At 40.1% G+C, this 10,398-nt stretch overlaps 1 protein-coding gene across 2 annotated transcripts; it reads right to left on the bottom strand.

Moving 5' to 3' along the window:
* Nucleotides 1-1,054: 1,054 nt before the first annotated feature.
* rnf41 (ring finger protein 41) lies at nt 1,055-6,699 on the bottom strand. 2 transcript variants are annotated; one of them, XM_078255681.1, is made up of 7 exons: nt 6,580-6,699; nt 5,594-5,647; nt 5,366-5,481; nt 5,004-5,275; nt 4,231-4,366; nt 2,745-2,848; nt 1,055-2,616 (listed from the first exon to the last, which is right to left on the bottom strand). In XM_078255681.1, exons 3-7 carry the CDS (start codon nt 5,453-5,455, stop codon nt 2,262-2,264), a joined length of 957 nt encoding a protein of 318 aa, XP_078111807.1. In that variant the 5' UTR covers nt 5,456-5,481; nt 5,594-5,647; nt 6,580-6,699; the 3' UTR covers nt 1,055-2,261. The 2 variants fall into 2 exon arrangements, with proteins under 2 accessions (XP_078111807.1, XP_078111806.1); XM_078255680.1 differs by having other exon boundaries at nt 5,585-5,647.
* Nucleotides 6,700-10,398: the final 3,699 nt, after the last annotated feature.

Here is a 10,398-nt window from a genome sequence, read left to right on the forward strand (position 1 = left end):
CTTTATTTGTTTATTTTTGACACGTTTTTTTCTTCAAAATCGGGGCCCTCATCCAAACCCACTCCAGTACCATAGACCTTTGCATGGGCCCTACAGAGCTTCTAGTTACTTCACTAATTAGGATTTTACATGCAAAACATATGATGGGTTTATAAAATATGATGCATTTTATAGGTTAAATGACCCAAGAACATTATTATTAATTTTGTCACATATATTTCTGCTTACTTGTGCTTGTAGCGTCTACCACAAATATATATTACTTAATATTGTATGTTGTATTTTATCCCAATATGTTAACTTCTGCACTATTTTATGTCTTAGATTCTCATTAAGATTTTCATTGCCAACGACTGCTTCTCTGTAATTATGCATATGACAATGACTTGAAAGTCATTTTTTTAACAGTGAGACTTTTGTACTTCCTCCACTAGGCATACAGGCCTCAAGCATTTGTGCTGTACATTTTATATGAATGTGTTGCGTGTAGAAATGTTTTAAGGCCATCACAACATATTCCCTAACATATTAGTACATGCTTATTATGGGGACTGGCTGCTGTACCCTTTCCAGCAACCAACCACATCACATAATAATGTGTGTTGACAATAACAAGAGCTGCAGTATTTGGTAAAGCACAGGATTTCACATTCCAGTGACCACAATGGCAAGGGATTAGGTTCCACAATGAGGACGAGGCTGGGAGGATAACAAACATGGGAAACATGTGGGTGTCTGGTTTAGACAGAGAAAGGAGAGTGAGTCAGGTCAGAGCAGTCAGACCTTCCTCCCTTGGAGGTTTGTGGCTTAATTTTCCTCTTCATTTTCTTGACCTGGATTGACAACCTTTGACATCCCACATCTCGTCCTCACTGCCCTGATTTTTTAAAAGCAGCAATAATTTCCCTAGACTGAGGTTTTATTTACATTATGTATTCAGCTGATGTGCCATTGACGACATGGTGTGGTAAAATAAGGAACTGCATTTTTCCTACTTAAAAAGCTAAATATTAAATCGTATTATCCCAGTGAGAAAATGCATTTTTTTTAGGGATGAAGTTTGACATTTTTTATTACTTTGTCTGTACAACACGATACATAACAGACACAAAACAAACAAAACATTGAGAGGGAAAATAATAAAGGGCACAATCCAAAGGTATTTGTTTACTGCACTTCTGTGGGCTTTTATACCAGTCGTTTGAAGTCTCGTTTGTCTTACTACAGCAATAAGTGAATTGATGGTGAAACATTTTACATCTCAAAAGCCATAAGAGTGACTTTACAACTATTTGTTTTTTTACAATCTCCAAGCTATGGTATGTAGGGACATGTCAGTGAACAGATGTTTGCTAACTGTGAAGAATGAAAAGATCAGAGTATATATTTCAATCAGAAAAAGACGTAAAATATCAAGTGAACCATTATGATTTGTCAAATAAAACTCATTACACATAGTTAAATCCAAAATGTTAATCTTCAAATATAACACTTCAACTGGACCCAACATACAGACTATATTTACAACGGAGGCAACAAAACACACAATCAATTTTCTTTCTGCAATGAACTTCAAATGCACCGAAAAAGGCAAGATTTCCATACATCAAATGGTAACATCTTCAAGCATGTTTGTGTAAAAGGCAACACAATAAATAAAACAAATGGCACAGAAGGTTTAGACAATCTAAACTCAGAAGCACAATGTCTTGTGAAATGTTCACAGGAAACTAAATACTAAAGCAAGCACGCTAAAAATCTTCAGTCAATGTCCCTGCAGACAGTAAGACAAGCTGACTAAACAGAACTGAGAGAAACAAAAGTCACAATCTAATTACAGTGAGAGGAATAAGAGAATGACATTTATAATTCAATATAGTATTTGTATTTACAAGCATTTATACAACTGAGGGCATTAAACGGGGGTTCAAACTTATTACTATATTAGGACACGGAGCAGAACAATCAGATCATATAATGCACCAAATACAAACCTTGTAAACATCACGTCTCACCTTTTATCTCAGATATCAGTCAGATTATGTTTCTATTAGCCAGGTTCATAATATATGTGTCCTTACTTTAAGGCATAGGTATCAAGCTTAGGCGTGAGCCTCTTATAAGATTTGATTTTAAATAAGCCAGATTCAATAAGAAGGTTTCACTCCAACGAGAAAAACTCTACTCGTCACAGCAAACCCCCCCCCCCAGGCAAAACGTCCCCACGTGTCTCTGGATCAGCTCAGTTAGCCGTTAGAAAGTTATAAGATCTCCTCCACTCCGTGAGCAAAGATCATGACCAGGCCGGGCTCCAGGATCATATCCTCCCCCATATGCTGATTCTCACAGGCCATCACCACCACAGCCTGCTTGCCAGGGATACGCTTGGCAACGTAGTTCTCATAGTAGCGCCTGTTCATCTGCCGTGTCTCCAGCGTGGCCAGTCCCTGCGGCCAGTTACGCTCGTGGGCGTTCTCGATCAGGTCGTTCACAATGGAGAGCGGACAGCCGCTGTCGATGAGGGAGCGCTTGATGACTGCTTGGAGCACAGCATCAGGTGTGGAGATCATGCCACCCCAGCGTGTCACTCTGGCTGGTTGCATGGAGTTCACCCACCTGGAGATATAAGATAAAGTAAAAAAAAAATAAAAAAAAAACACACAAGAAAATAAGGGACTGAGCTGCAGCTCTCGGACTAAGTTATATCAGAATACAAGCAGAAGAGAGGATGAAATTTCACATACTCCAAGATCTCATTGTACTCGATGCTCTCCTCGAGGTTTTGCAGGTTAGGGTTAGCACTGCGGATTGCTCTCATGTAGGCTTTTAGCAGCTGAATGTCCCGTTTCTGGAAATTAAAAGTATCATCTTCAGTGACTGATTTCACAAAATCTCCTAAAGCTAAAACAGGAATTTATAAATGGCCAATTTAACTAGTCTGGTGGCAGCCTCAAAAAGCTGCACGTCGTGGCCAGGTTGGCTCAGTGGGTAGAGCAGGCGCACATATACTGAGAGGTTTATGCCTCGACGCAGAGGTCCAGGGTTCGATTCGACCTGTGACAATTTCCTGCATGTCTTCCCCCCTCTCCCTCCCCTTTCTCACTTAGCTGTCCTATCAAATAAAGGCGGAAAAGCTCTGTATTTGAGAAGATACTTGGAATGTCCTCAGGCATCCGAAGTAAAACTCTAAAAGTCTCTGCCTTGCCTTTGTCACCACTGAATCAGTCTGCAGCACCCAGGTCAGACCCTCGCTGATGTGGACACCATGCTACTTGAAGCAGTCCACCCTCTCCACTGAGGACCCGTTGATATTCATGGCAATTGACTCAGTCATGTAGACACCCCAGTCTCAATAAACATATGCACCAATGCCTCCTCATGCTTGTTGTGTGACCAAATTGTCAGAGACTAAAACTAAAGACATTTCCTGTAGGTTTTATTTTAGTTAGCTTTGCAAGTAAAAAATATCATTTCAGTTAGTTTTCTTTTTTTCTAAAGTTACCTAAAATGGGTTTTTTTTTCACAACTATTTGTAATTTAGTTAACTAGAATAGCCGGATGCATTTCATATTTCTATCAGGTTTTTTTGTATCCAGTATTCCGCCCTTAAATCACTTTTATTGGATACTGATCCACAATGATTTTAACTTTGTCAAATTCCAACCTAGCTATTAAGAATATACTGTATATTGTAACAGCAGTGCCTTGTAGGGTTAAGTGATAACTGCATATAAATAGACCTCTTCCCATTCTTTATATAACTGTATCGTGACAAAACTCTGTTTCCTGTCCGAATGACAACACACACATTAGACCTTAAAAACTTAAATTACGTTCAACTAAGGTGCTAAATGTCGATATACACAGTACCAAACACAAACAGGGCAAACACAATTCAAAACGTCACATGGACAGAAACATGCTTCCATACCACAATCACACTCAAATTGTTTATAGGCAAACATTCTACAAAACAATAATCATAATCTGTAGCAAATGCTTTGAGTCCTTTAGAAACCCAGATCTCAAAGAGCATTTTAGTAACCGAATTAGAGTGAATCATTACAGCTACTCATGAGAAAACTCCGTCAATATAAAGTAGTTGTTATGGAAAAGAAATATGCTCTTGGCTAATTCAAAACTTGTTCCACAGACAAAAATACTTTTCCGGACTAGGCTAGAAAGTTTTTTGGTTCATGAAAACACAAATGAGCAGGCAAATGTTCTTACTTGTTCCCCCAATTGGTGTTTATGCTCTGCAACATTTTTCTCCAGCTCTGAAATCTTTGTCTGTTGCTGCTGGACGACGCTCCGCAAGTGTTTGATGCAGTTATGGTTGGGCACCTCATCTTTGGGCATCTCAAGTCTGCAAGAGTTTGGGGGGGTTAATACAATACAATACAGAGGACAGGTCATATTTCTTTTGCAAATCATATATTCATAATATTTTACAGCACAAACATGTGATGGTGATAGCTATTATAATTACATTTGGTTGAGCAGCTATTGTTATTATTAGTTACACCTTGTGTCCCCTAATCACTTGAGACTTGTGAAGCTATGAACCTAGGTACTGGTTCCAAAGGGGGAGGAGACTATCAATGCAACCAACAGTTACAATGCAGTTAGTCTATATCCACGACCACGACGTTCCGCTTCCGGGATTGATCCGGTGCAGACGGAAATTCCGCAGGATGTCACTATTTTTGGCCGGATGTCCGGATTACCTTGCACTTTCTTTGTGCTGTAATTTTAAACTACGGTCAATTTTGGCTTTTTTTTTTTGCAGCGGCACCGTGGCTCGCTGAGCACCGCCCAAGATGAATGGGATTGGTTTAAAGACATGCCAATAAACCAGAGCACGTTTTTTTTCTCCCATCCCGGAATGCTGTGTGGACTAGCCAGACCTTCCTCCGCAGCGCTGCAGAGGAGGAGCAAGGTCTGGCAATGCTAGACAACAATGCAGTGTACAGTACATTTCCTGCCAAATGGAAGCCACTCACCCACATCCCTCCTCACAGCTGACAGGCCTTTTGGGGTTGTGCTCACAGTCCTTGAGGTGGGACTGCAGCTGGTCCAGCCGCAGTGTGGCTGTACAGCCAAAACCTGCATTGTCACAGCTGATCTGTAGTTTAGACAGCATGTTACGCATGATGCGGGGCACAGGCCGGAGGTGAGCTAGCGTCACCACCGTGCGGTCAACAGGACATATCTGCTGCTGGGCAAACCACTGTGTTATGCAGGCATTGCAGAAGGCGTGCTCACAGTGCGGAGCCTGAAAAGGAGAACACAGAGCTCAAAACATTTAAAATTTCAAAAACATGGATACAATTAAGGGTGGGTAATCTTTCAGACAGGGACTTGCCTGCACCGGTTCTTCAAGCACTCCACTGCATATAGGGCACAGCAGGTCTTCATCCACCTCCCCTTGGAACCTCGTAATGTCGTACCCCATGGTACATCACTGGGATCCACAACCTCCTGAGCAGCACACGACCAAGCAAATTAGATTTACCGACAACTTAACGGTATCAATGTGTGCCTGTAGACATTCCACAAATATATACAAACAATTAGAGCCTACCTCACTCACAAAAGGCCTCAAATGCTCCCATTCAGCTCTTGATGTAAAGCTGATACGTCACATCTGGCAGAAATAAGACACACACACACAGCAAAAAAAAAATGATAATATTCACATTGATTATTTAGTTTTCAAAAGACTATTGGATAGCTGATGCTTAGAGCCGAGTTCTGCTATATAATCTAAACCCACGTGATGCACACAATATAGCTCGTTTACAGACATTTAAATGGCCATTTACATTCTGTGATTTTCAAGCTTTCTCATCATATTCAGACGCAAACTATACTCTTTACCAGGACGACTCCATGAAAAGGTAAAAACGAGAATAACATTGCCATTTAACCCACACGTATATTGTGTCATTATTAAATCAAGAAACGCTGTAAATGTACAATGACTCAATAGATATCCGAGCACACAGCCATATTTAAAACACATCCGAGAGCCAAAAAGCGCCGACCTAGATCTGAAACGAAGAGTGGTTTTGTAACGTTATCGTCAACATGTGAAACTGCACCAGCCGAGCTCCAACATCTGAGGAGAGCATCCTGTTGTCCCAGGTGACTGGTGACTGACCTAATTTCAGTGAAAGAAGCCCACACCGGTCTGGAGGAGATTTACAGATGCCCTGCAAACAAGCTAACCCTCCATGCTCACGTTAGCGACGTGTATGACGTTAATTTGTTATTACACAACACACTACATCGCAATGCCTTTGGGGTTATAATGAGCTAAACTTTTGTCATTTTAAATAAACACCCCAGTGCTTGAGTTCGGATGTCAGTATAGCTTGCTCGCCATTAATTAAATGTGGCTAACGCTTGCTAACTAGCTAGGTAGCACTGGTAGCGCCAACGGTACCGTTGGTTTCCTCTGGATATTAGCCATCGAGCTAACCAGACAGTCCTCAGTCTGGGCAAACTACACCGACAAATGGCCAATTACAATCAGACACATTGGAAGAAAACATTGTAACGGACTAATATACTTACTTAAACATGTAGTAAAACAGATCCTAATAACGATGTTTATGTATTTTCAGACGTCCTACTATAAGTAGTAGCTCGCTAGCCACGTCCTGTACTACATCCTACACCTCTGTGTCGTCGATACGCTGGCGGGTGGGACGTCATGACGTAAGACATGGAGCTTCTGATTCTCTCTATCTATCGATCTTACTCAAAAAAATATGCAAAAACAATTAAAGGACCACATAGTAAACTAATTGCCTAAAACTGACAGAAATAACCAGTACAATACCAATTTGTTGTGTTCATAACATAAAAAAATATGAATATAAAAGATTATTTAATTTCAAAATGATAAAATATACACATATATACACTTACTGACATGTATCAGCAAAAGAATACTAGCAGAATTTCATCATGACATGTGGGTATCTAAATGAAATAGAAGGAATTAATGTAATAAATTCATATATTTCTCAATTTCTGAAAGTGTGCGTTTTTTTTTTATTCCTTTAATAATTTCCAACACATCAGTTGCAATTCCTTGTATGTGGCAGAAGGTAAACAGGAAGGAAACGAACAGCAGCCAGTATGAGTGTGAGTATAACAGAAGGAGCAGCACATTGAAAACCTGAATCATCAATCACTACCAGTGTAGTTGCATGTTCCAACACCAATGTCATCGCAATGCATGAGGTTGAGTTCAAATTAAAATGAAGCCCCAGGCAGTGTTAGCACAGTTAATGTACAACTGGTTACTGCAATATTTACATTTCTGTCTTTTTGGTGACATTTTCTGATGCCTCAGTACGTAAAAGGTTTTGAAATCCTTTATGGGCTTCACACCTGTTTGGTGTATGGCACTTCATTCATTGTACCAACTATTTCAGGTCCATGAGCATGGTTCAGTATTGTATTCTCTTGTCGTCGTACTGTTAGAAATATTACAAGGAACATTGGAGACAAAGGTGTGGACTGTTTTGAAAGTCGATAAATACATGAAAGGTATGATCCTGCTGATTAAAACGAGTGATTCTCTGAAACGTGCTCTGCAGCACCACTAAATAACAGTGGCAACAAACACTTCACTCTGGCAAATCCAATCAAGCTCGTTTCCTTGCTTCATCATCCCTATCAGCTCATCCGTTTGAGTCAAGATAAACAACTCAAAAACCTCTTTCAGTCAGCATTTTCACATTGAAATGATTTGATTCAGTCTTTTTCAGATAAAGAAGTGGGAGCATTCTTTTCTACTTTACTCGGCTTTGTGTAGCCCCTAGCTATTCCAGTGAATTCAACAGAATAGCTAGTTCAGGATTAATCATGTAAATATGAGACCTACGTGACCTGAAAACATGGATTCATTCTCAAGAAATAATCCCAGACTCAGAAAATATGTAGCAATAGCACTTTATTGAACACAAACAACCCTAAGCCACAATACTGAATGACAAGACCAATTGGCTGCAGCAAACATTTTATAAAATAGATTCAGGTTTAATGTCACTAAATTGTTTTCTTTTCTTTTAATGTCAGAAAGACAGATGCAGGTTTTTCCAAAACAGTGAATGATCTTTTACATATTTAACATTTTTGTAACAAATTATCATTCACATGTTCACACAAAGGAATAACAAGGCAAAGTGCTTTCAGGATTGCATTGTCGAAAAATCCCAAACAAATAAAATGAATGGCTTGAGGTTCAGGTAAGATAAGAGGGTGGGTGGCGGGGGAGTGGGGCTGGTCCTGTCCTGGATTAGGCGTGGGGTGGGTGTGGGCGGTGGGTGGATGGGTTAGTGGGGGGAGGGGGGGCCCTGGTGAGAAAACCTCAAACCTTTCACCTTGTCCTGTACCCCTTGTAGTCAAACTGAAAGTAAAATGTCAGGGCAGTGTGGAGACAGACACCTATGTAGCAGAATTTGGTTCGGAGTGGACAAATGGATTCCAAGGCATACGGCTCGGAGGGCTCAAACTCGCCCCCATACAGAATTACAAATCCACCTTACTATCTCCCTTGTGACAACCTGTGGTATCATTACAACTGCAGGGAAATCAATGGCTGACCAAGAATGAAGCTGTAAACGTTGAAATAATGCTAGGGCTAGACAGGGAAGTATACGCACAAGAGGGAACCAAAGAAATAGATGGTGTTTAAAAAAAAGCCAATGCATGGTTACTTGTTTTCAAAAAAGATGAATCCTCGGACCAGTCGCAACTGAATGTTAAAGGGGATAGACTATCATCATAATCTGCATCATAACATTGTCTGGCTTCACATTCCAGTGGTATTTTGTTGTATAAATGCTTCTCATAAATAATTTTTTCAACGTCAAATAAGACATATACACATACAGCACAACCAAGCACACTTTTTATGTATAACTACCATTGCTTATGATAAATCTGTATTCCCGTACTGTGAATAGACTTTTTTTTTTTGTCAGAACAGGTGGAAAGATAAACAATACTCAAGGCTGCAAAACAAGGAGGTAGGAGAAATGCTACAGAAAAACAGCAAGTGATGCTAACATGATCGTTCACTTAAATAATCGTGAGATACACCAGGCTTTCGGCTCGACTTGTCGAACCACGCTAGTGCCAACAGTTGCTATTCCAGTCAGCGTTTAAGGAGCGGCGTGTAACAACTGTAATGTTTTTTCACCTTTATTTTGTAAAATAATGTGCAATGTTGATTTGACAGCTAAATTAAGACACAAACATCTCAAAATTGCCCCTTTCATGATAGCTCCAGATGCAGACTGGTGTAGCAGCTGTGGTGATTTACCAACCGAAGAAATCTTAGAGGCCCATTCTGAATTACAAAATTTTTAATCTGAGTTTTCACCCTTTATTTTCAGGCTGGTCATATTCTAAAATTGGCTAATTTCATTGGTCCTGTTGTCATCATCACAGGTGTGGAGACCACGCTGCTGGTGATGGCATTGACTCCTTTACACACAGTAGAATAGTATATTTGCAGGTTTGTAAATGAGGTAATCAGCGTTAGGCTAAATAGGGAACCCTGTCATTGAAACACATGCCCACTTCATTCACCAGAAAAAAGCTAAAAAGATTTCCTCAATCAGCGGGACAGGATTGTGGAAAATGAAATCAACTTTGGAATGTTGGGTGGACGAGCCAACTTTTTTTATTTTATTTTTTTTAAGTTCTCTTTTTTGTGTGAAGGTGCACTGTGAAACTATTTGATTGTAACTCATCACATGCCCTGATTCAGAGTCCTTCGCCTCACGATAAGGGCTCCTTTGTATTTCCCCAGATAAGCCACTCAAAGTAAATCAGGCAACCCATTATCTATCTTTTTTTTTTTTTTTAAATATGCTATGAATTAAGGCTGCCTCAGCAGCAGATCAATGCCTGCTTTAAGTCCAGTTGTGAGAGGATTGTTAATAGCTTGTGAGTTGCAATGAGGTGGCAACATCTACAGTGAAGCGGACTAAACATAAAAACATGAAAGGGACTACCCACTACTAAAATGTCACAGAACATGCAGTATTACATCCTTTCCTACAATAGGCTATTCCTAATAGCACATTCAAAAGGGGGCTCCTAATGGGCAAATTCTCTGATATGGCTCTGCTTTAGAGTAATCAAGCTTGGTGTAAGACTATTTCCATTGTGCGCTCACGGAAGGAGCAAGTCTATAAGGTGCTCCATCAGAAAATTGCTGCCTTATTTCACCTGTACACATACTTTGTGTCATTCAGTTCAACAGGTTCAATCTTAAAACACTGGAAAGTGTTCAGAACATTTTTTTCCTTTGTGTAAATTCACCCCCCCCCCCCAAAGACACATCCTCTGCTGGTGAAAACAAACGGCACT

The sequence above is a fragment of the Sander vitreus genome, chromosome 7 (assembly GCF_031162955.1).
Source record: "Sander vitreus isolate 19-12246 chromosome 7, sanVit1, whole genome shotgun sequence".
NCBI classification, from domain to species: Eukaryota; Metazoa; Chordata; class Actinopteri; order Perciformes; family Percidae; genus Sander; species Sander vitreus.